At 38.1% G+C, this 27,547-nt stretch overlaps 1 protein-coding gene across 10 annotated transcripts in view; it reads right to left on the bottom strand.

The window, feature by feature from the left end:
* The window catches only part of kmt2ca (lysine (K)-specific methyltransferase 2Ca), a 491,834-nt gene that overhangs the window by 194,674 nt on the left and 269,613 nt on the right, over window positions 1–27,547 (bottom strand). For 7 of the 10 annotated variants that reach the window (XM_063044443.1, XM_063044442.1, XM_063044440.1 and 4 more), the window contains 3 exons: window positions 24,774–24,890; window positions 21,300–22,027; window positions 12,685–12,801 (listed from right to left, as the gene is read on the bottom strand). In XM_063044443.1, the coding sequence (XP_062900513.1) occupies window positions 12,685–12,801; window positions 21,300–22,027; window positions 24,774–24,890 (962 nt within the window). The remainder of the gene's footprint in view (window positions 1–12,684; window positions 12,802–21,299; window positions 22,028–24,773; window positions 24,891–27,547) is intronic. The other 3 variants (XM_063044448.1, XM_063044450.1, XM_063044446.1) reach the window with 2 other exon arrangements.

Genomic DNA, 27,547 nt, shown 5'->3' with positions numbered 1-27,547 from the left:
CACCATACAAGACCGTGATGCAGACTGTCAGAATGCTCTCCAGGTACATTTACAGAAGTTTTCAAGTGCTTTACATGACAAACCAAATCTCCTCAAACTCCTAATGAAATATAGCCGCTGTCTTGCCTTCTTTATAGCTGCATCATGTTGGGACCAGTTTAGATCCTCAGTGATACTGACACCCAGGAACTTGAAGCTCCTCACTCTCTCCACTTCTGAGCCCTCTATGAGGATCAGTTCATGTTCCCTCACCCTACCCTTTCTGAAGTCCACAATCAGTTCTTTGGACTCACTGACGTTGAGTGCAAGGTTGTTGCTGCGACTAGCTGGTATATCTCGCTCCTGTACGCCTTCTCATCGCCATCTGAGATTCTGCCAACAATGGTTGTTTTTCATCAGCAAATTTATAGATGGCATTAGAGCTAAGCCTAGCCACAGTCATGGGTATAGAAAGAGTAGAGCAGTGGGCTAAGCACACACCCCTGAAGTGCGCTGGTGTTGATTGTCAGCGAGGAGATGCTATTACCAATCTACACATATTATACAGAGTTCTGTAGCTAATCAATCAGGACTGTTGAAATGATAGTGTTAAATTCAATGAACAGTAACCTGACAGAGGAGTCTTCCAGGGTACCTGACAGAAATGATGTTGACTGTGCCATAATATCCTCGCTATAGGAGGACTACTTGTCAGAAATGAGGCTGTCACTCTGGTCTGATGGTGCATTTAAAAGAAACAAGGTTTTTGACTACCAGTACTGACTATCTTGCTGGAAAACATGCAGTCTCTAAATCCATCTGTTCTTCCTTCATCAATGTGTTTAGTTACATCCTCAAAAAATTCAATAAAGTTGAAGATTTCAGAACTAGGGTGTTATATCAGTGGGACATTATGACCACATGCAACCATGAAGCATGGAATCCTGGTTAACCACTTCCATAGCAGATGCGGCAATTCAGATCAACAGGTTCATTATACACCACCAGGACAGGACTGTTGAATCTCTCAAAAACAAAGGTGGAGGAGTGTGCCTCAGGATAAACTCCTCAGGGCACAAATGTGCCTTTCCTTTCTTAAAAAAAAAATTCAAATTTCTTTGAGGATAGTTTCACCTCAACAAGACTTAAGTTAAATTCACTCACTCTGACATTAACGTTATAAAGCTTTATTGTAAAATTACCTACTTTTAATATACCATAACTATCAAAGTAAAGATAGCAGCTGGATAGACAAAAGCATCCAGGTACTGACACGATGCTTAGAACTGATTCATAACCATGAAAGCTGGCATAGCATTGCCACTTCCTCTCAATTCTGTCAGTGTATTTTACCTATCCTCGCTTGTAGAACACCATAATTAGTAATATTTACTTAGCAGAGACAGAAGAATCTTTCAGCAAGAGGGGACTGACAATTGTGTCATTGGTTTGCATTAAGAGTAAGACTGATGCGTATTGCTCTAAATTTCCAGCATCTGCAGTACCTCTTGTGTCGAAACTCAGAGCTACAGTGGTATGCAAAAGTTTGGGCACCCCCGGTCAAAATTTCTGTTACTGTGAATAGCTAAGCGAGTAAAAGATGAACTGATTTCCAAAAGACATAAAGTTAAAGATGACACATTTTAATATTTTAAGCAAGAGAACTTTTTTTATTTCCATCTTTTACAGTTTCAAAATAGCAAAAAAAGAAAAGGGCCCAAAGCAAAAGTTTGGGCACCGTGCATGGCTGTACTTAGTAACACTCCCTTTGGCAAGTATCACAGCTTGTAAACGCTTTTTGTAGCCAACTAAGAGTCTTTCAATTCTTGTTTGGGGGATTTTCACCCACTCTTCCTTGTAAAAGGCTTCTAGTTCTGTGAAATTCTTGGGCCGTCTTGCATGCACTGCTCTTCTCGATGATGTTTAAGTCAGGGGAATGTGAGGGCCATGGCAAAACCTTCAGCTTGCACCTCTTGAGGTAGTCCACCGTGGATTTTGAGGTGTGTTTAGGTTCATTATCCTGTTGTAGAAGCCATCCTCTTTACATCTTTGGCTTTTTTTACAGATGGTGTGATGCTTGCTTCCAGAATTCACTGGTATTTAATTGAATTCATTCTTCCTTCTACCAGTAAATGTTCCCCGTGCCACTGGCTGCAACACAAGCCCAAAGCATGATCGATCCAACCCCATGCTTAACATTTGGAGAGGTGTTCTTTTCATGAAATTCTGCACCCTTTTTTCTCCAAACATACCTTTGCTCATTACGGCCAAAAAAATTCTATTCAAAAGGTTCAAAGCAACATCTAAACAAGCCTAATGCATCTTGAAAACAAGTCCTGTGGACTGATGAAATTAAAATAGAACTTTTTGGCTGCAATGAGCAGTGGTACGGGGTGTGACTAAGTACTGCCATGCACGGTGCCCAAAGTTTTGCTTTAGGCTCTTTTCCTTTTTTGTTATTTTTAAATTGTAAAAGATGGAAATAAAAGAGTTTTCCTGCTCAAAGAAATGTGTCATCTTTAACTTTATGCCTTCTGAAAATCAGTTCATTTTTCACTCGCTTAGCTATTCACAGTAACAGAAATTTTGACCGGGGTGCCCAAACCTTTGCATGCCACTGTATATATTTGTGGAGGTCTGAACTTCCTGCAAATAATAAGACTATTTCCCCATGAAAGGAAGGAACAATTAAAAGTTAATAGAAGGAAACCAGTCAACGTATACCCATATTCTGACAGTTAGACTCAACATGTGAGTGCTAGGTAGAGGACATGTTCATTTTCCTCATGAGATTCCCTGCTGCCTAAGATCAACTTGATTCACTAAATAATATCAATGGAGAGGATACTGGTTACAGCAAAGTCTGCTTTACCAACAAACAATTGCATTTCAGAATTAGTTGCATCGTTGCCCAAGCCGTACCAGCACTGTTATAACAGCAGTATCTGACAATGTGGTAAATTGCTCAGGTATGCACTTTCCACAAAAAAGGGGATTTATTGGCATTTAGTCCCATTAATTCTGTGTTTTTTTTAAAAAAAAATTATGTAATGTTCATAAATTTAAAATTATTTTCAGTATGCTTTTATTTTATTTCCATTATATTCAAAATATTTTTTTCAGTCTTAAGTTCAAAGGAGACAATGTTTAGTTCTACTAAGCAAGAAGCTCTTATTTATATCTTATATTCAATATTGGTTTCATGTTCATTTTCTAATAGAAGTATATAACATTTTCAGGGGCATAGATAGGCTTGATAAGGTATTTTTCCAAGGATAGAAATTTCAATTAGAGAACACAGCTGTAAGATGAGAACAGGCTTTTGGCTTCTTACCCCTTCCTTTCCAGTCCTGATGAAGGGTCTCCACCTGTAAGGTCAACTGTTTTCACTTCCTAAAAGGCTGCCTGACCTGCTAACCTTCTCCAGCATTTTGTATGTGTTACCCCAAATGAGAATGGAGAAACATTAAAGGAGATTCATGAGACAAGTTTTTTTTATATACAAAGAGCGGTAGGTGCCTGGATTGCATTGCTAGAGAAATGAAAGCCAAAATAATAGCAACATTTGAGAAATATTTATACAGACATGAACAGACATGGAATGGACGGATATGGATTAGGTGCAAGCAGTTGTGGAGCTTAAGTTGTCATCAATGTCAGTACAGACATTGTGAGCTGAAGAGCCTGTCCCTGTGCCTGTGGTGTACTGTTCTCTGTTCCATCTATTCTACTTTCTGCAACAATACCAATTTAAGTCAGCCTTTACTATCTCTAAAACTTCTCCAGTTTTCAGGCCCACTTAAATTTTTGTTTGCAATGTCATTATATTTCATTTCAATCTAATATCATCCTATGGTTTTCTACCAATTGATCACAAAGCAATCTTTCTCGATTTACGGGTTTTAAGGTACATCTTTAAGTATTGGCTACTGCTCATCTCCCATAATCCTTTTCAAAGTTCAAAGCTAATTTATTAACAAAGTACCTATATTTAGCTATATACCACCCTGAGATTCAATCTAATTTCCTCAATTACCTTGATAAAGTCATACTTCAGTACTACGTAACTGCCTTTAAGACTCATCAACCTGAAATAGAATTTAACATTCTATATTTGGTACTTGGATCACTCTTCCCCAAAGGGCAGCAAGACAGTTGCAATTAATCCAGTCTGATTTACATATAACCAAATCTAAAAAGTGTTTGTTCAGTGGTTGCTTCCACAATACTTGTTTTGGGATACTATCTCAAAGGCACAATGACCTCATCCCCAAAAGCACATCCTAAGCAGAGTTTCATTTGAAATTCTTGTTAAAATCTATGTCTGCTGAATTGAACAGCAACATTTGAGCAATTAAATGCTCAAACATCTTCAGATGATGCTCAGTTTTAACTCTCTCTTCTTATCCTCATAGACAGACTTCTCAACTACAATGAAAGGAGAGAAATTATTGGCACCACAATGTAAGACATTGTGCCTTTTATTTTTTTCTCTACCAAGAGAAGGTCAAATATTTTGCTTCAACCATTAATCATTCTGGAGCATTAGTAATGGAATGTTATAAGAAAGGTAGAATAATGACTATAACTGGACTCGTACTCTAGAAGCAAAGATTTAAGTCTGACATGGCATATTTGGAATAACATTACAGGTCTGACAAATAAACTCTTCTGGACTTCCAGCTGGGTATGGGTATCGATTATAATTGAAGTTTCGATGACAAACTCTGCCATCTTCTTCAGGATGAAGATAAAAGACAATAGACAATAGGTGCAGGAGTAGGCCATTCGGCTCTTCGAGCCAGCACCGCCATTCACTGTGATCATGGCTGATCATCCACAATCAGTATCCAGTTCCTGCCTTATCCCCATAACCTTTGATTCCACTATCTTTAAGAGCTCTATCCATCTCTTTCTGGAAAGCATCCAGAGACTTGGCCTCCACAGCCTTCCGGGGCAAAGCATTCCATATATCCACCACTCTCTGGGTGAAAAAGTTTTTCCTCAACTCCACTGTAAATGGTCTACCCCAAATTCTTAAACTGTGGCCTCTGGTTCTGGACTCACCCATCAGCGGGAACATGCTTCCTGCCTCCAGCGTGTCTAATCCCTTAATAATCTTATATGTTTCAATAAGGTCCCCTCCTCAGCCTTCTAAATTCCAGAGTATACAAGCCCAGTCGCTCCAATCTTTCAACATATGACAGTCCCGCCATCTCGGGAATTAACCTCGTGAACCTACGCTGCACTCCCTCAATAGCAAGAATGTCCTTCCTCAAATTTGGAGACCAAAACTGCACACAGTACTCCAGGTGTGGTCTCACCAGGGCCCTGTACAGCTGCAGAAGGACCTCTTTGCTCTTATATTCAATTCCCCTTGTTATGAAGGGCAGCATGCCATTAGCTTTCTTCACAGCCTGCTGTACCTGCATGCTTGCTTTCAGTGACTGATGTGCAAGAATACCTAGATCTCGTTGTACTTCCCCTTTTCCTAACTTGACTCCATTTAGATAATAATCTACCTTCCTGTTCTTACCACCAAAGTGGATAACCTCACATTTATCCACATTAAACTGCATCTGCCATGCATCTGCCTACTCACTAAGTCTGTTCAAGTCACCCTGCATTCTCATAACATCCTCCTCACATTTCACACTGCCACTCAGCTTTGTGTCATCAGCAAATTTGTTAATGTTACTTTTAATTCCCTCATCCAAATCATTAATATATATTGTAAACAGCTGCGGTCCCAGCACTGAACCCTGTGGTACCCCACTGGTCACTGCCTGCCATTCCAAAAGGGACCCATTAATTGTTACTCTTTGTTTTCTGTCAGCCAGCCAATTTTCAATCCATGTCAGTACTCTGCCCCAATACCATGTGCCCTAATTTTGCCCACTAATCTCCTATGTGGGACTTCATCAAAGGCTTTCTGAAAGTCTAGGTACACTACATCTACTGGCTCTCCCTTGTCTATTTTCACAGTTACATTCTCAAAAAATTCCAGAAGATTAGTCAAGCACGATTTCCCCTTCGTAAATCCATGCTGACTTGGACCGATCCTGTTACTGCTATCCAGATGTGTCGTAATTTCATCTTTTATAATTGACTCCAGCATCTTTCCCACCACCAACGTCAGGCTAACCAGTCTATAATTCCCTGTTTTCTCTCTTCCTCCCTTCTTGAAGAGAGGGACAACATTAGCCACCCTCCAATCCACAGGAACTGATCCTGAATCTATAGAACATTGGAAAATGATTACCAATGCGTCCACGATTTCTAAAGCCACCTCCGTAAGTACCCTGGGATGCAGACCATCAGGTCCCGCGGATTTATCAGCCTTCAGACCCAACCGCCTATCCAACACCATTTCCTGCCTAATATAAATTTCCTTCAATTCATCCATTACCCTAGGTCCTTTGGCCACTATTTGGAGACTGTTTGTGTCTTCCCTAGTGAAGACAGATCCAAAGTACCTATTCAACTCGTCTGCCATTTCCTTGTTCCCCATAATAAATTCACCCCTTTCTGTCTTCAAGGGCCCAATTTTGGTCTTAACTATTTTTTTCCTTTTCACATACATAAAGAAGCTTTTACTATCCTCCTTTATATTCTTGGCTAGTTTACCTTCGTACCTCATTTTTTCTCCACTTATTGCCTTTTTAGTTACCTTCTGTTGCTCTTTAAAAGTTTCCCAATCCTCCGGCTTCCCACTCGTCTTTGCTATGTTATATTTCTTCTCTTTTATTTTTATACTGTCTATTACTTCCCTTGTCAGCCACGGCCTCCCCTTACTCCCCTTAGGATCTTTCTTCCACTTTGGAATGAACTGATCCTGCACCTTCCGCATTATTCCCAGAAACACTTGCCATTGCTGTTCCACTGTCATCCCTGCTAGCGTATTGTTCCATTGAACTCTGGCCAGCTCCTCCCTCATAGCACCATAGTTCACTTTGTTCAACTGTAATACTGACACTTCCGAGTTTCCCTTCTCCCTCTCAAATTGTAGATTAAAACTTATCATATTATGGTCACTACCTCCTAATGGCTCCCTTACCTTGAGGTCCCTGATCAAATCCGGTTCATTACACAACACTAAATCTAGAATTGCGTTCTCTCTGGTAGGGTCCGGTACAAGCTGTTCTAAGAATCCATCTCGGAGGGACTCCACAAACTCCCTTTCTTGGGATCATATTTTATTTATCACAGTTTATTCGTCATATATGCCAGGAAAGCACTAGATCCTTTTTCAATTATTTCTGATTCTGAAACTACCACATTGTTATACAACTGACCAATTCTCTTTAGAAAAGGTACATTTTTCCCTTACTCAGTCAGACCTGTAGTAGTAAACATTACAATTGACTAATTTGCATAAGAACCTAGATGTGAACCAGCTGGTAGAAGTCACACCTTCAAGCTGTTTAATCAGAATTGCTGATGCTTAGTTCATTATTTTGCCAGAACCACTTGGCTCACAACTTCACTTTAGCCTCGATCCATATCTGGGCAAAGAAGTCCCAAAATCTAAAATGTGTTCAAGGTCTGGTAGAAATTGAATGGCAATGAAGTGGAGGATTCTGGAAAATACTCTTGTACTGGCCGAGAGGACGAAGGACAATGCATGTTTCAGAGTTTTATTACCTCACAATGCCACAGGAATTCCTCAATGCAATATCTTAGGCTTAGCAAAGCTCAGCTATTTCATCGTAAGATCAGAACTGGAGATTGTCAGCTGTTAGTACAATTCTCAGTATCCTTCAAAACCTCATCAGATAACAACCCAGATCATATTGAGTTAAAAATTCTGATGACAATAAGATATAGGAGCAGAAATAGGCCATGGGCTGATCCAATTCTTCCAGTCATCCTCACTCCCCTGTTATCACCCCACACCCTTTGATGCCCTGACTAATCAAGAACCTATCTATCTCTGCCTTAACTACACCCAATGACTTGGCCTCCACAGCAGCTTGTGGCAACAAATTCCACAGATTTACCACCCTCTGACTAAAGTAATTTCTCCGCATCTCAGTTCTAAAAGGACGCCCTTCAATCCTGAAGTCGCGCCCTCTTGTCCTAGAATCCCCTACCATGGGAAATAACTTTGCCATATTTAATCTGTTCAGGCCTTTTAACATTTGGAATGTTTCTGTAAGATCCCCCCTCATTCTCCTGAACTCCAGGAAATACAGCCCAAGAGCTGCCATACGTTTCTCATATGGTAACCCTTTCATTCCTGAACTCATTCTCGTGAATCTTCACTGAACCCTCTCCAAAGTCAGTATATCCTTTCTAAAATAAGGAGCCCAAAATTGCACACAATGCTCCAAGTGTGGTCTCACAAGTGCCTTATGATGATGAAATACTAGCTTCAGGTATACACGATAAGCAATCTTGTGCCATTCAACTCTAGAAAAATCTGCTTTTTCAACAAAAATCTCATCTGGCCTGAGCTTCAGTGGCAATACCAGCATCGATATGCTGGGCGCTACTTTTGAACATAAACATCTATCCTATAGCTGTATGAATTGAGTGGAGGTTCAGTTTTCTGTGCTAAGTGACTCATTTCCAGATCCCCCAAAGTTTTTCTACCATCTACAAAAGAAAGAAGATATCAATTTATAGAGCAAGCTTTGTAGTCCTTTGAGAACATTCCAGTGCACTTCATGACAAAAAAAACTATCAAATTTTAAATCTCCACAATACAGGAATAAGAGAATAGAAAATTAAACCATCTTGCATCTATCAAATTGAGTCGGCAGTACCTGACACTGTTCAATATTTCATCTAAAAGCCAGCACTTTGGCCCTTGCAGCACCAACACTGTTCTGTAGATTACCTAACCAAATGTTTGACTGATACTAGTTAAGCCACAGCTTAATATTGTATGAACAGTTAAGTGAAGCCACAGTTGCACAGTTGGTCCAGACCAGCCAGTAGACTTGACTGGTATTCCATTTACCAGAACTAATATTCATTAATGACACACTTGTAGCTATCCATTAGATGTAATAAAAAGACTGGAATCCTCCTTCAACAGTACTGGAATTCCAACCTCTATTACTCAAGGACAGGGAAATTGGGTAACCTCAACAGCCCAAACAGCGGCAGGAGCAGGCCACAGTGATGAGGTTTCTCACAGGTCAGTGAAGCTTGTTTAAAAGTATAGAAGGGACAAGTGGGGCTGCCATTGTTGGGAGTAGGCCAGTGGTGAGAGGAGCAGTGTCAGGCTTTGGCTCAAAGGAGGCTTCAGTTCGAAAGAGACATTGTTTCTAGGTAAGCTTCTGTTAAGGTTCCCTTTTCTTTTCACCCTGATAAGAAATGGGTAGTAAATAGCTGTGGGCGTTCCTCATGCTGGATGTTGGCATCCTTGGACACCCACAGTCTCCCAGGGAACTACACCTGTGAGAAGTGCATCCAGCTGCAGCTCCTTGAAGACAGTGTTAGGAATCTGGAGCAGCAGCTGGATGACCTTCGGCTTATACGGGAAAGTGATGAGATAATCGATCAAATTTACAGGGAAGTAGTTATCCCAAAGTTGCAGGAGGCAAGTAGCTGGGCGACTGTCAGGAGAAATGGAAATGTTAATAGGCAGTTAACGCAGAGCCTGTAGCCATTCCCCTCAATAATAAGTATACCATTTTGGATACTGTTGTAGGGGATGATGTCCCAGGGGAATAGCACGAAGACCGGGTTACTGGCACTGAGTATAGGTCCGTGGCGCAAAATCAAAAGAGGGAGAAGGGGGAAGCGGTAGTTATAGGGGCCTCAACAGCCAGGGGAACAGACAAGAGATTCTGTGGACGTGAACAGAACACCCAGATGGTAAGTTGCCTCCCAGGTGCCTGGGTTCAGGGACATCTCTGATCACGTCCACAACATTTTGGAGAGGGAGAGAAAGCATGTGAGATTTCAACATGCAGGTCAATTGGGAAAATCAGGTTGGAAATGGATTTCGAGAGAGTGAGTTTGTTAAACGCCTACAAGGTGGCTTTTTAGAGCAGTTTATCGATGAGCCTACTATCAGAATCCATCACCAGCATGTGACGTGAAATTTGCTAACTTAGTGGCAGCAGTTCAATGTAATACATAATATAGAAGAAAAGAATAAATTAATAATAAGTAAATCTCTTTCGATACACTTTATATAGTATACGTATTATAGATTAAAAATCGTGCAAAAAACAGAAATACTACATATTTTTTTTTTAAAAACTGAAGTAATGTCCAAGGGTTCAATGTCCATTTAGGAATCGGTTGGCAGAGGGGAAGAAGCTGTTCCTGAATCACTGAGTGTGTGCCTTTAGGTTTCTGTACCTCCTACCTAATGGTAACAGTGAGAAAAGGGGTTGGTATGGGGACCACTTCTTTTATGCTATATATAAATGATTTAGATGATGGACTGTCTAAATCATTGACAAACAATGTGAAAAGTAGCAGGTCCAGCACTGACTCCTGAGGAACACCATTCGTCACCAGCAGCCAACCAGAAAAGGTAAAGTCAGTGTTGAGCAAGGGACACAAGAGCAGGGATGTGATGCTGAGACTTTATAATGCACTGGTGAGGCCTCACCTTTGAGTATTGTAAATACCTTCCGGCTCCTCATCTTAAAAAAATGTGCTGACATTGGAGAGGCTTCAGAGGAGGTTCACAAGGATGTTTCTGGGGATGAAAGGATTATCATACAAGGAACATTTGATAGCATTAGTCTGTACTCGCTGGAATCAAGAAGGATGAGGGGGGATCTCATTGAAACCTATTGAATGTTGAAAGGCCTAGACAGAGTAGATGTGGAAAAGCTTAAAAGGTTTTTGATTTGACACAGCATCAAAGGTTATGTGAAGAAAGCCAGGGAGCGGGGCTAAGGAGGGGAGAAAGGATCAGCCATGATTAAATGGCAGAGCAGACTCGATGGGCCAAATAGCCTAATTCTGCTTCTATGTCTTATGGTCTTGTGGTCTACTTGAGAAAATTGCTAAGTATACTATAATTCCAAACACACAGCACTGTGGAACTGCCTCCAATGTAGAAATTCAAGATGGTGGCTTACCAGGATCGTCTCAAGGGCAAAAAAAAAAGATAGTCAATGAATGTTAGACTGCCAATGAATTTAACATCACACTGGCGACTAAAATAGCGAACCCAGCACACTTGTAGAATTGTGGCAGAGAATTCTGAGGTCTGTATGCACCATTTCCTTACAAGCATTGACAGGGAAATGGGTGGAGTGAAGGAAAATAATTTTGGAAAGGTCCCGTGAGACCTACCTGGATAGTCTTGGCAGTGAAACCCATTTCTATTAGAATGCAATGGTAGAATTTTGTGATTGGGGAGGACAATCATATACTAAAAACACTTACAATCTTATCAGAGAAAGTTCATAACACATAACAAGATCAATTACTTCTCCATGCCCATGCCCACCAAATATCTATAACCTCAAAAGAGTATCTCTGCATCTTAATTTAAACCACTTTTGTGTTTGAATTTGTTTTTTTAGCAAAGTTACTAAAGAATTTTAAGAGAGACTGTAGATGCTAGAAATCTAGATCAAGACACACAAAAAGCTGGAAGAACTCAGCAGGTCAAGCAGCGTCTTTGGAGGAAAATGAACAGCTGACATTTCAGACCAAGTCGCTTCAAGACTCACTAACTGCAGATGGAGGGTCTTGGCCCAAAATGTCGACTGTTCATTTTCCTCCATAGGTGCTGCCTGACCTGCTGAGTTTTTTTCCTAGCTTTTCATATATTGTTAAGAAGTTTCCAACCAGCTTCAAGATTATTAAAAGCAGATAATAATATACAAGGTAGTTCATATAAAGTACCCACATCTGAGTTGATAGACTGCAAAACTGGAATTACAATCACACATAACAAATACAGTCAACAAGCTTCGTTCATGAGGTGATACATATGAGAAACAACACCCAAGAGGGTTTATTTTTAAGACAAAACACAAATTAAGACACCTCCACATAAATAAGATAGTTACTAACAAATCTACAAGAATTTGAGAGAAACCCTTACCACAAGTGGAAAGAAAGAGAAATTGGAAAAAAAATTGTGTATGAATAATGAAACTAGATGAAGAGATGAGAATCATGTTCAGATTAAATATGTGCACGTAGATTGGGCTGCAAAGACTTATTCCTTTGCTAGACTCTATACAATGCTTATTTGCTAGATAAAGAAAATTACACTGAACAAATGTAACTTCATTATGACTTCACAAACAGAAATACTAAAAAGTTTATAAGAAGCCTCAGGAGTTAAATGTTATAAATTACAATGGTGAAAAGAAAATAGTAAAATGATATTATGGTGCACAGTGAAGTTAGCAGTGACAACAATAACAGTTCAATAAAACTGACAGTAGAGTTCAGGGAAAACCATCTGGAAGATCTCTCTCAGCAGGAGCTCTGTACTTGAGCATGTTGGGGAAATATGCACAGTGTACTTTGATTTCATATGTTAAAAATGTCCCTATAATAAAAGAGCAGGAATAAGAACAAAGATAAGGGGTGATAGGGAATGAAGATGTCACCCATCTCAATAGCATCTCCTAAACAGCGTATGATGCTTGCAAAATAAGAATGAACAAATGAGAATTAAAAATCATTCTACTCTAATTACATGACAGAAACAGCCAAGCCAAATAATAACACCAAGGGAATAAAACAAAACTAAATTATATGAATTACCACTTTGATGCTCCAAATGCTGTTCTGAGGTTGCTTTGTTTTTATCATACTCTCCCGAGATTCAAAATTGTTTGCAGACCAGGAAGGGGAACTCATAGCATTTGTCGCCCATATGCCCTAGGATATGGTAGGTGAAAAAAGATGTAATTGGGGAAACCCCCAGCAAAATAAACTTAAATGTTAAATATGTGACTAATATGGTAATACAAAATAAAAGCACAGGAGCATTTTTGTTTGCAGGACATGATGCTTTAAATAATAAAGTATGCAAAATTAAACAATACATGGAAAAGGGCAGGAGGGATTAACATTGCAACCACCAAATAATTTACTACTTAAGCAAATTTAACCTGCCAAAGAGATTGGAAGAGTTTCACCCTCAAAACCAGTAGCAGAGAGGAAAATTTCTTATTTTGGTATATTATTGTGTTTGACTTGGTTGTGAGTCAAAATGCTCAAAAGGTCAGCAAGACAGGCTGTATCCATGTATCCATGGAGATAGAACTGCTTATGCCAGTTCTTCTGAAAGTCCATCCAGATGAAACCATTGATCTGTTTCTTACTCCACAGATGCAGACTACTCTAGTGAGCATTTCATTTCCAACTATACTACAGCTTACCTGTACAGAAATCTGTACTTTATTTTTCTAATTTGAAATGCGTTGGTAACTCTACAATAAATACTCAACTTAAGAAATGCTCAAGGTAAAAATAATGCATTGAAATTTCTATTTATGCAAGCACAGGTACTCAGTGTAACTTGCTCCTTCCTCTAATTAGCATACGGTTCTAAAATAAACTGAATAACCACCATACCTTCTGGGATAAGCATTTACAACCCATTCTTTATAATTGACCTTAAGTTTATTACAACATCTGTATCAAAAATAAGAAACCTTGCAGTACTGATTTTTAAAAAATGGAGGAAAAGGGCTAAATGATTAGTAGTTATAGGATATTTGGCACCTGATATGCTCTCAGCTCACATGCGCTAATCTAAGCATTTACTTGATATGCCAACGATAACTACTGAGCAGCATGATGCATTTTTCAAACCATTTCCAAATAATTTTATTGTGGACCATACACAGAGCATATAATCCAAAAAAGAATCTATTTTTAAGGGTAAATGCTAGTATACTTCAGTGAACAACTAGAATCTGAGCATATTGCCAGGATGTTTTACACTTTGCATACTTCTGTCAAAATGGATCCTATCTTACTAATGAAATCTAATTCACATGGACATCAGTTTCTCTTATATCAGGCACCCTCCAAGTCAGAAACTGTAGCTTAAAACATAGACCTATACTGTGCTGTGTTGAATATCACTTGTTAAGTGACTTTGCAATGAGACTTTAGAGAACGATACAACATTTTTCTTTTTTCTTTAATTAAAGCACTTTAAGCACTTTTTTCTTTAATTATTTCAAATTTTTAAAACTTGATTAAAAAATTCAAAACTAAACTTAGTTAAATCAAATTTTCTACCTATTTCTTTACGTGTTGGGGCCTTACTTCTTGTATATTGTTTGGTGTAGTAAGAATTTAAAATTTAAAATTTAATTGCACAAATATTTGATACCTATGATGGAGTAACAGTTGTCCAATAGCATACTGAAGCATTTAGCTGGATAGCTGTGTTTTAAATTTCGTTGCTTGGGCCTTGTATTGCTTTTGCCTACAATCAATTCACTTTCAAGCTACTTCATTCTTTTTAAGGTACTTTGGTTTGCCTGAGATGATATAATATAAAGGAGACTTTCTTTTCCAATTCATCAATTAGGGAATCATCTGCTATTTTCTAAAAATATACTACTTGCTTTTAGTGCATCCTCCAGTGCAAAATCATAAGCTTCCAGCTCAATTTGAATTCAGGACTTCTATACATTGTTGATCTGAAGTGTCTTTTCAGACTTCATAACTAATAACCCAAAATTACAACTGTATTTCTACTAAAAAGTAATCCATCTGCAATATGATGTTGGGAAAGATTTCTTTGTTTTCTCTTTTTTAAAAACTGAAAAAATATTTGAAATCACTGTGGATGAATCCAAACAGATTAAAGTGTAACCTGGTTATTGACGCTATTCCATAAACTAATTATTAGACCAAATAAAGCAAAACAGAACCAAAACCACAAGACAAACTGATCAAGAAACTTAAAACCACTCAAACCAAAATAAATTGGCAAGGTGAATTAAAAATTAGCTGAGTGGCAACGAAACAAACTGCAATAATTGACGGTAATTTTAGTGACCAGATGTACAGCTTTTGATCTAGACTTAAGTGTAGGCCCACAGATAAAAGGCTCATAATGACTGCAAAATTGGCAGTGTAGTTGACAGAGGGTGAAGGACGACACAGGAAGACTGGTTAGCTGCAAACAAAAATTGCATCTGTAAATCAGTCTGGGGAGGGGTGAGAGCACTCGGGAGGCAGTTAGGCAATGGAATACTCCATCACAGTTGGATGCTACAAAATAAAAGGAACAGGAGTATCTTAGTGTCTGTGTCTAAAAGTTGAAGGAGGTTAGGGTTAAGATACTTAAGGAACAGGCAACAAGAGTTAAAAAAATGAAGTTATTCATAATGAATACAGTTACAAAGCCTCAAAATTAAAATCTGTCAGTAACCTTCCAAGCATCAGAATGAGCAAAGAATGCATCCTGCAGGACAACTAAAGAAGTCAACATCTACCCTATTTTTCCCCTAAATGATTCAACACTCAAAATCTATTGGTGAAATTCAGTTATGAAATGAACAGATTATTGGGTTATAATATTAAGACCATAAGACATAGGAGAAGAACTAGGCTATTTGGCCCATCCATTCTGCTCTGCCATTTGATCATGGCTTTTCCAGTTTCCCCCTCAACCTCATTCCTCTGCCTTCTTCCTGTACCTTTCATGCTCTGACTTATCAAGAATCTTATCAACCTCAGCCTTAAATACCTGGCCTCTACATCCACCTGTGGCAATGACAACAATAAATTTTCTGGAATTCAAGTCAGCTGGAAAAAAATTAGACAAGCATCATCCCATACCTATTGTGCTAGTTACAGCTGCAGTGATACTGTAAATGGTAGTTATTAAGAAATATGTCATAATAACAAAGTTTAGTGGTTCATCATCACTTGGAGAGAAAATCTGGCAGTCCATTTACGGACTGAGGCAGAGGTGGGTAATAAATGCAATTCAGGGTTCAAGTTGAAGAAGAGGAAAATGCAAGACATAGGCATAAAGATCAAATACTGTGAAGAGAGGAAACTGCAGTGAATATTTGGATTTAACAACAGGATAATTAGACTCAAGTCAAGAACATAAAAAATAAACTCTGGAGCTTAGCTGCAGCTGATGTTCTATTAGAGAGAAATGTTAAAAACCGTGATATTCAAAAGAGCATTATTTTAAATGTTTATTATTTCATGTAATATTTTAATACAGCCATTTGAAAAGTTGGGGAGACTACCATCAATCCCAGGGAAAAAAGAGAACAAAACAAAAGCTATTCAACTGTGAAAAAGAAAGACATAGCGAATTCATCTATGGAACAAAAACAAATCCATAACTTTTAGATCCATTGTTTTTAGTTTTAAATATAAAACATCTACAATGTTTGGGGAAAACAGGTTCAAATGATCTTAATCTAATACTTAAAAGATTTGATAATTGTGTTCTTGCTAGTCATTTCAAAAATATCCAAGCTCAGAAATTGCATCAGAACATGGGTTGAATTACAGGTGCAGCACATGCTTTGCTTAATTATTATATTAAGCTATTGCAGAAAGTTACACCTCAGTCATTTAACCTATAGAAATGACATTTTCATCTGCAATCATAGTTGATGGCTGACAAGATACAAAGCAAGAAATGTCATCCTTGATGTCATATAACTGACTTTAGATGTGAACCAATCAAATTAAACATAACTGCTAGTCTGAAGCTTCCACCTTCAATTTCTTGCCAATATCATAAATTTCAAGAAACCCAATTACCAGCAAAAATGTAATTCCTACTTTGATGCTAGTGCCACGAATCCCAGAAACAATCTCAACTGTGTTGGAAGCTGAAGGTTCAATTTAATCAACGCTATTCTACCTTATGCAGCTGGGATCTCCTTCACTGTGGCTTCAAATCTGTTCTGCATCTCCATCTCTTCATGATCTTTGTGCCCAGGTCTTTGCTTTTACACTTCTTCAATAAATCAGGCCTTGCAATGCAACCAAGCACCTCAATTGCTGCTTGAGAAAGCACCTCTACAGTGGTCAATTACAAATCTAAGTTACATCTTGCCATATGCACTGCATCACTTTTAATAATAAATCCTTTACAGTTGCAAAATCCACCTGGAGAAGACTGCTCCCACTCACCTGATACCAAAAAGTAAAATTAGATTGGGCTAAACTTTCTGCTGACAGAGGTAGATGTTGAAGTAAGCTGTGAGGAGGATATAAGGAAACTGGAAAGGAATACAGATAGTTTAAGCGAGAGGGAAAAGATCTGGCAACTGGAATATAATGTGAAAAAACGTGAAAATGTTCATTATGGCAGGAAAGTTAAAAAAAAATTATAAACAGTGGGAGATTGCAGAGCTCTGACAGGTGGGAAGATCTGAGTGTTACAGTGCATGATTTGCAGGTAACTAGAAAAGCTACCAATACTACTACCGCTAGCTTGGGAAACGGAATACAAAAGTAGACAGGTTCATTTACGCAGTTCAACGGTAAGATTCCATTGGAAGTATTGTAAACAAGATTGGTCTCCTTATTTTAAAAAAAACAGTCAATGCATTGAAAGCAATTCAGAGAAGATTTACTAAATTAGTACCTGGACTAGTTTGGTTGTCCTATGAGGAAGCACGGGGGGGGGGGGGGGGCGGGGTTAAGTTCAAAGGAGGTGCGGACCAAGTTTTATTTTCCAGAGTGTAGTGGGTGCCTAGAATGTGCAGCCAGGGATGGCAGTGGAAGAACACATGTCAGAGCTAATTAAAGGGCTCTTGGAGTGACACATGAATATACAGAGAATGTAAAGCTATAGATCATGTACAGGCTAAAGGGATTTATTAGTTGTCATTATCTTAATCAGTTTGGCACAATATTGTAGGCCAAAAGGCCTGTTCATGTGCTAAGCTGTTCACTATGTAATTGAGACGACTAAACAGAACTCTTTACTAAAATACTTTATATTTAGGAATTGCGGTTAAAAGTTCCATTCAACAGGATTAGTCCTCCCAGATCTTTTTGCCATTTTTAGAGCCAAAATTCATTTTTTCTGTATTTCTGTGAATACTTGATTCTTTCAGGAGACCCTCCACTACTCTGGCTACCAAAGATGGATTCTACAAATTAGCGCAGTTTCTTCAAGATGTAGATGAGAATTTTGTTTCCATAGATCGTTAAAGATCCTTAGTTCAACTTTTTCAGTTCCTGCTCTAGGATTTAATCTACCTATATCCTAGAGGCTGGCTTTTTATCAGTGGTTTAAGCTGTTCATTCCCAATTAATATCTCCCTCCCTCCAGCAGCTTTAAAACAATATTCAATTTATGCAGTTAAAATGACATGAACAGAATTAATTTGAATGCTTACACTTAAAAAAATATGAACTTTAGCAAAAATGTTTTCTGGAGTACAAGATACTTTCTACACATGTAAACCACTGTGAGAAAGTGTGTTGTAGCACAAGCGATATGGAATTAATGCAGGCAAGTAGGATTAGTATAGTGGGATTAGACATGATGATCAGTACAGCTGTATTGGGCCAAAAAGACTGTTTTGTCGATGCTGTACAACTTGATCACCTGGCTTCATCTATCACCTGCTAGCTTTTCCTCCTTCCATCTTTTCATTCTGGCATCTTCCCCCTTCCTTTCCAGTCCATAAGAGTCTTGACCCAAAACACTGACTGTTTATTCATTTCCATAGAAACTGTTTTGACATTGACTTCCTCCAGCATTCTGGGCAATTTATCTCATCAGATTGTTTCCCATAACCTAAGGCCTCCAATCCAGGTAGTATCCTCTATATTCTCAAGCTAAACTACATTCCTTCCTACATGGCAATAACCAAAAATGCACTCAGAACTCCAAATGCCGTCCAGTGACTGCTTTGTAGAGTTTTCTAATTCATTTTTCTGGCCACGGACAAGCCAACCATATTAATTACCTTTAAAGCTATAACACACTACCCCCCCCCCCCGCCCCCAATCTTAATAGAGACATTTTAAAGGCATACAGTGGCATGCAAAAGTCTGGGCACCCCGGTCAAAATTTCTGTTACTGTGAATAGTTAAGTGATCTCCAAAAGTCATCGTTAAAGATGAAACATTCTTTTCAACATTTTAAGCAAGATTAGTGTATTATTTTTGTTTTGTACAATTTTAGAGTGGAAAAAAAGGAAATGAGCACCATGCAAAACTTTGGGCACCCCAAGAGATTTGAGCTCTCAGATAACTTTTACCAAGATCTCAGACCTTAATTAGCTTGTTAGGGCTATGGCTTGTTCATAGTCATCGTTAGGAAAGGCCAGGTGATGCAAATTTCAAAGCTTTATAAATACCCTGACTCCTCAAACCTTGTCCCAACAATCAGCAACCATGGGCTTCTCTAAGCAGCTGCCTCGCACTCTGAAAATTAAAATAAATGATGCCCACAAAGCAGGAGAAGGCTAGAAGAAGATAGCAAAGCGTTTTCAGGTAGCCGTTTCCTCAGTTCGTAATGTAATTAAGAAATGGCAGTTAACAGGAATGGTGGAGGTCAAGTTGAGGTCTGGAAGACCAAGAAAACTTTCCGAGCGAACTGTTTGTAGGATTGCTAGAAAGGCAAATCAAAACCCCCGTTTGACTGCAAAAGACCTTCAGGAAGATTTAGCAGACTCTGGAGTGGTGGTGCACTGTTCTACTGTGCAGCGACACCTACACAAATATGACCTTCATGGAAGAATCATCAGAAGAAAACCTTTCCTGCATCTTCACCACAAAATTCATCGTCAGAAGTTTGCAAAGAAACATCGAAACAAGCCTGATGCATTTTGGAAACAAGTCCTGAGGACTGATGAAGCTAAAATATAACTTTTTGGCCGCAATGAGCAAAAGTATGTTTGGAGAAAAAAGGGTGCAGAATTTCATGAAAAGAACACCTTTCTAACTGTTAAGCACGGGCATGGATCAATCATGCTTTGGGCTTGTGTTGCAGCCAGTGGCATGAGGAACATTTCACTGGTAGAGGGAAGAATGAATTCAATTAAATACCAGCAAATTCTGGAAGCAAACATCACACCGTCTGTAAAAAAGCTGAAAACAAAAAGAGGATGGCTTCTACAACAGGATAATGATCCTAAACACACCTCAAAATCCACAATGGACTACCTCAAGAGGCGCAAGCTGAAGGTTTTGCTATGGCCCTCACAGTCCCCCGACCTAAACATCATCGAAAATCTGTGAATAGACCTGAAAAGTGCAGTGCATGCAAGACAGCCAAGGATCTCACAGAACTAGAAGCCTTTTGCAAGGAAGAATGGGCGAAAATCCCCCAAACAAGGAATGAAAGACTCTTACTCGCTTAGCTATTCACAGTAACAGAAATTTTGACCAGGGGTGCCCAAACTTTTGCATGCCATTTTAGCTTTCACATTGCAGATTAGCAAGCATTCATAACTTGTTTGATCAGGTGATGTAGTTAATATCCAGCTCCTTCACTGAATAATTTTTCAAGTTACACTCAAAGACCAGATTTATTACACATTTCCTACATTTCTTGAAAAACTTGCACTGAGCATTTAATAGACTTTACTTGGTACTGATGTGAATTAAAAAGGCATGGAACCTTTACAGATGCAGATTTTTTTCCCATTTTTGTTTAGAGAAATCATAAGCTTTATGAAAACTAATTTCTATGTTAAAAATCTGAAAATGCTCTAACACATTGCATGCAATTAGAATGAAAGTTTTAAATGGGTTTGTGCTACGATTAGATTACACGGACAATGAATAAAGTCGTGTACAGCACTAATGGAGATAAGTATATCCAGATTCATTCAAATTGGGTCTGAAGAATGCATCTGAATTTCTTATTTAAGGCTTACTGTGTGCCATCTCGGAAACTAAAATTGAAAGTATTTTTTTTAAACCAGTAGCTTAATTTGGTATTGTTCACATTAAGTTTAAAAACTGCTTTCAACACAATTTTCATACGAGATAAAGCAAGCAAAATCTGAGATTTTGTTAAAGCAACTACAATTTTCAAACAAAATGTTTTCCTTTACGTCCTCATGGTTTCTGACTCTTTTACACGAATCACAACAGTTCAGCAACACTGAGCACTTGGCACTAAAATGGACTTTTTTGTGCTGTTTATATCTGCTTCTTGTAGAAATTGTGTTCAACTTGTTTTTCTTGTGAATGCTGCTTATGTGATGCTATATGCCCGTGATACTGCTGCAAGTATGTTTTTCACTGCACCCACGCATACACCCATTTGTGCATATGACAATAAACTTTAACTTTGTCTTGCACTGCAACACAATGTATCACCAGTAAGATACAGTATATGAACAGTTACATTCAGGTAAAATTGTTAACCTTCAAAATATGTATATATAAGTATTAGAAAATCTTACCTGTCTCATTCGGGGTCTTCCTGGAGAGAATTTCCTTTTGGTAATAGCTGGTTTTCCCATACCGATTTTTGGAACCAGAGGTACGAAGGTAGGTGCAGGAATTCCTGAACCAAATGTGCTCGGAGCTGAAGTGTGAGACATATTAGTCACTGGAGTCAGCCCAAGCGAAACAATCACAGAAGAGGGAGAAATCGAGGATTTAGTGCTGCCGGCATAATTATTGTCAACTTCTCCAAATGCTTTCTCAGTTTTACTTTCATTTGGTGAACTCAGCTCTGATGTACACTCACTAGGCGTTTCTTCAGCTTCAACACTGCTACTGTGAGACACTTGGGAACTTTTTTCTTCACTTTTCTGTGCCACACTATCCACCAGTACAACTTCTGGAAGCTCCTTGGTCAGTGTGACCTCTTGCACGGGTCCAGTATTTGATACAGGCCCATTATTTGACACTTGCGTGGCAAAAACTTCCATTGGTTCAGTCTTGTTCTCACAAACCTGATGTTCTATTACTGGGGTTGCTACTTCGACAGACTCCTTTGAATCCTGTGTCTCCTCATTTGGTTGAGGTTGCAATAGTGTCTCAGGTTTCTTTTCATTCATCTCTGTATCTTGAACCACTGTTACTGCTGTTGAACTCTCATGCTGCTGAAGTACTTCTTCAGAAACCAGAGCTTCCTTGGGTAAATCAGACTCCGTACGTTCAGTTGGATGGACTGCTGCCAAATCTACAAGCATTTTAAAATTAAAAGTATCTATGAAACATTATTACATGTGAAAATTAAAGTACAAAAAGTCATGGCTAACAAAATAGCAATGGGTAATTTTTATAAATTTACATTTCTGAAACTAAAAAATGGATGTCAACTCTTAAAGCAATGCTAATCATTCAATATTTTTTGTTAATAATGACATTGTTTTCAAAACAATTATGGTGCTTTGGCATCTTATCATGAAGGTGTGAGATGGGTGGGAAAAGAAGCAAGGTGTAATCAAAGTCAAGTTTAATTTTACTTTCCTTCATTAATCACCTAAGGCTACATCAGCAATGGGAAGAGCCCCAGTGCACAAACACATCACTGCTTGGCTTGCAGTAAGGGTGCCTTCCCCATCATATTTTCCCATGGAGACAGATTCCTATTTGTACTTAAGCATACAATATGACAGGGCATATTCAACTGCAATAATCATGGCAGGCATTTTTCAATATATACAAATACTTTGAAGTAAATTTGGTGAAATTGTAAAGATATTTTGACAAACAACAAATCAAAACTCAGATTAAATCTTAAAGTCATGGTTGTTTATATGCGTCAGTTTTTCTTAATGGTTAAATTCCTCCTAAATATTTATATTTCATCATACTGCATTATGAATATTGTGGAGCCATTATGGAGTAGATGTTATGGTACAATAGTTACAATGGAGGCTCCATGAACTAAAACATTCATATTTACAGAGAAAGAGAAAGAAATGTACTTCATATTGCTATGACAATATATGAAAAGTGCTTAGAGCTAAACGTGAGCACTTAAGTACATATAAATGTAACTTCTACCTTATTTTGCAAGAGCAGGCCAGGAGGACAAATACCATAAAAAGTCTGCTTAAACAAAAACTTAATGTAATCAAACAAATTAACATGGATTTATGAAAGATAAATAATGTTCCACAAATTTGCTAAAGTTCTCCAGGAATATCATGAGCAGAGATGATAGAAGGGAATTTTTAGTTACAGCATATTTGGATTTCAAGAAGGCATTTGGCAAGGTGTCACTGAAAAGGCTGGAGCACGGGATAAAAATTCATAGCACTGATGGAAATATGTTGGCATTCATTGAAGAATGGTTAATATATGGAAGACATACAGTCAGAATAAATGGTCTTTTGCAGGTTGGCTGAACTAATAGAATGCCCTAAGATTCAGGTCTGAGCTCCCAATTATTTACTATCTATGAAACCACAAGCTATGGGAGCAGAATTAGGTCATTTAGCCCATCGAGTCTGCTCTGCCATTTCATCATGGCTGATCCAATTTTCCTCTTAGCCCCAATCCGCTGCCTTCTCCCCACATCCCTTCGTGCCCTGACCAATGAAGAATCTATCAACTTTTGCCTTAAATATACATACAGACTTGGCCTCCACAGCTGCTTGTGGCAATGAATCCCACAGGTTTATAGTTTCCTCTATAGTCATGACCTAGAAGAGTTAGCAAAGTACAATCTACCAAATTTGTTGATGATACTAAAAGAAATGAGACAGTATGTTGCAACAGGGATATTTGGGCTCTACAACAGGATTTGCATAGATCGAATGAGTAAAATCTTGACAAATGTCATATAGCATGGAAAACTGAAGTCATGCACTTTTGCTTAAATAATCAAAAAGTACACTATTATCTAAATCGATAGTACAAAGGCATCTAGTGATCACTTGAATGCATGATCACAAAAGCTGGATGTTGCAGTAGGTGGTTAGTAAGGCAAATGGTACATTGTCATTTATTGTAAGACAATTGAAGCTTAAAAATAGTTAAGCTACATTTTCACAGGGTGTTAATGATACCACACCTGGATACTTTCAAAGATTTGGTCCCTCTTGTTTAGGGAAGAACATACCAGCTCTGGAAGCTGTTCAGAAGAGATTCACTAGACTTATTCCTGGAATGAGAGGGTTGACTTATCATGGAGTTAAAGGAGCTGGCTCTGCATTCTTTGGAGCTTAGAAGAAGATGCAAGTACTGAGAAGACTTCAAGAAGGCACGATAGAGTAGATGCTCTCTTGCACTAGTGAGATGCACTAGTGCAAGAGTCTCTATCAAGGGGGCAGTTACAAGGGGCACTCAACTAAAACTAAAGAACTACTTCTGGCAGAAGCTAGTGAACCTCTAGGAATTCTTTATCCAGAGGGTGCAGAGGCCAGATCACTAGAGGTATCTAAAGAGAGGTAGACAATGTTTTGATACATCAGGAATTTCAAGGCATTATTGAAATGCTGCAGGAGCCGAGGCTGGGCAGATCAGCTGTGATCAAATTGAATGCCAGTACAAGATTATGGGGCCCAGTATCCTGTTCCTGCTTGTTTTCTTGTGTTCTTGTAATATCATATAAGCTGTGATCAATTCTTTGTGACAGACTTTCAGGCATATGTAACTCTTATGAAAACCACTGAATCCATCAATAGGATTGCATGATCTACTGCAGATCAATTCATATTTAGACTTATTCTCTTTTCATTGAAGTAAATTAAAAATTATCTTGAAGTTAAAATTAAATGAAGAAATGAAAGACATGTTGGAGCCAAAGTCTACATGATAATAAGAAAATTTACCTTTTCCTGGAATACTTTAATGTTTTCCAGTCATCGCTTATAAGCAAGAGTGCTTGGAAGATATGAGGAGTTAACCCTCACATCATGCTGCCAATCAAAGTTCTCAAATCATAAGGCAGAAAATCAAACTAATAAACTTCCTACCATTTTTCTTAACTGTAATACTCTGATCTTCAACAAGGTTAATACCGTTGTCTGGCTGTTGAATTGCCTCTTCTTTTGGTAACTGTTCCTCAACAGCTCCATTCATTCCAGGAACACCTATGTATTTCAAAATACACATACAAATATTAGTATTACAAGCCCAAATGCTACCTTCAAAATCTCTTTTTTCAGCAGGAATGTAAACAGGTTTGCTGTTTAGAAATTTAATAAATAAAAACTAATGTTTAAAATAAAACAAGTTGATGTCTAATATCAGCAACTTTACCAAGTGTAGTGTGATGTATGTAGCACACGAACTCTAATTAATTTGTTGATTTAACACTGCATATTAACAATTTTTTGTTTTATCAACAGAAAAGAAAAACACCTAACACTGAATTTAAATCATTTAAAATGCAAAAAAGTTAGCTTAAGATATTTATCAGAACATCATTACGAGAAAAAACTTTTCCAAAAAAAAATCCAAAAATTGAGAACTAATTGCTAAATGTAGACAAGCTAAATCTGTCATATGAAGACACAAGGGACTGCAGATGCTGGAAAATGGAGCACAGAGACCCTGCATAAGTACACTAAATTTCTCACACTGGCACATCATCTTTGGAAACACTTGTATTGACCAAGATATGCTCGTGTTCACCAAGCCAAAAAGGATCACTTCCTTGATATGAATGAAGTTGGTGTGGTCTTTCATTGATTCTATTATTATTACTATTATTATTGTATTATGGATTTATTGAGTATGCCCACAAGGAACTGAATCTCAGGATTGTATTATGGTGACATATATGTACTTTGATAATAAACTTAGTTTGAACTTCAAAAGAACAATGGAAATGCTAGACCATGAAATTTCATATCACTGCTTATAGTAGCCCACAAGGGCTCTTTAATGCTATCACATGCAGCATGGCATACCAACACATGGCTAAACACATGGCTGAATGTAGGAATCCCTTGACATAGCAATTATATTTGATCTTGACAAAAATTCCATTCAGTCACTCATACTAATTCATGATAAATGGATTGCTGACAACAGTCAGCCAGAGATTATTCTTACTTAGGCTACATTAATTGGAAGTTCTACTACCTTAATTTAAAAAAAAGCATTTCGTCAGACACCTGATGAATTTGATGTGTATTGCCAATGTGTGAAAAGTCTTCCCTGCTTACCCACTTAACAAATCTTTATTTCAGCCAAAGGCTTTTACTTCATTTAAATTTGTTCACTATAACAAAAGGTACATACAATATCTCATAGCTTGTCTCATAACCAACATAGACAAAAGAAACAGATGGTTCAGTGAAGACAAATCTTAGAGGCTGGAATCAGGTTATTCAAGGAGAGGAGAGCAGGGAATTACATGACTACTTAATCAAATGATTCTGTACTTTCCAAGACAAAGTAGTATACAGAAAGAGCAAGAATGCCATCATAGACACATTAAACTCTCTAAACTGAATTGTGAAACATAACTAAATACAGCAATATGATAAATTTCTGAAGATAACATGCACAAACTGAGCCGTTATTAAGTCAATTGATACTTGGTCACGATTAAGTTGAAAAAATCTTGTCAGAGTCCGTGCTATACAGCACTGAAAAAGACCATCTGCCCAGCATGTCCATGCCAACATTTAATTTAATATGATTTTGTTCTAGCAGTAATATACACTATACGACACTAAAACCTATTATTTCAAATTTCCTTTATTCATTTTACTTGGCACATTAAGTGGTTGAAATTGCCAGTACCAAATAAGACTATACAAAGGACAAACCTTTTCTGAGACAAGGAGAACTGGGTTATATAATTAATAGCAGGATTTAGACTTTAGATTGACCTTGCTGAAGAAAAGCACAGACCAGTGTGGAAGCTAAAACAGAAATATGCAACGTACCATCACAAATAAAAATATAAAAATTGGAAGTGTTCCACCTTGTTCTGTCATTCTGTGCTGCTTATAATTCCTTTCTTTATATAGCATAATAGAACAGTACACACAGAAACAATAATATCTGCACTAACTATGATGCCAATCTAAACTAATCCATCTACTTGCAACATGATCTATATTCCTCTATTCCCCGAACTGTTCACACGTCTCATCTAACTATCTCTTAAACATTGTTATTCTATCGGCTTCTTCCACCTTCCCTGGCAGCACATGGCAGGCACCTACTTTTTGTGCACAAAACCTGCCTCAAAGATCTTTCAACATTCCCCCTCTTTGCTAAGACTATGTCTCCTGCTATTTAACATTTCCATCCTAGGGAAAAGATTCAATCTACTGTATGACTCAGATGCCAACCTCTCCTTATAACTATCACACTCTAATCAAGACAACATTCTGATGAATCTCTTCTGCACCCTCTCCAAAGCCTCCATTTCCTATTGATCGTATAGCAACCAAAACCACACACAATAATCCAATTATGACCATAGTTATACATAACTACAACATGACTTGCTAACTTTTATATTCACAGCCCTAACCTATGAAGCTTTCCAAATGGAATTTTTACCACCTTATCTACTTGCATTGTCACTTTCAGGGAGCTATGGACTTGCATCCCAAGACCCCTTTGTAAATCAATGCTCTCAAAGGTACTGCCATTTACTGAGTATTTCCCTCTTGCACATTACCTTCTGAAAATCATTACTTCACACTTTCTCATGTAATGCCCTGGTAAAGATTTCATTGCTAACAGTGTTTGGGTTATTGTTAGAGATAAGGGGTGCTTAGGA

The sequence above is a fragment of the Mobula hypostoma genome, chromosome 3 (genome assembly GCF_963921235.1).
Source record: "Mobula hypostoma chromosome 3, sMobHyp1.1, whole genome shotgun sequence".
In the NCBI taxonomy this organism is placed as follows: Eukaryota; Metazoa; Chordata; class Chondrichthyes; order Myliobatiformes; family Myliobatidae; genus Mobula; species Mobula hypostoma.
The sequence above is the reverse complement of the archived record's forward strand: the minus strand, read 5'-3'. Positions and strand labels throughout refer to the sequence as shown.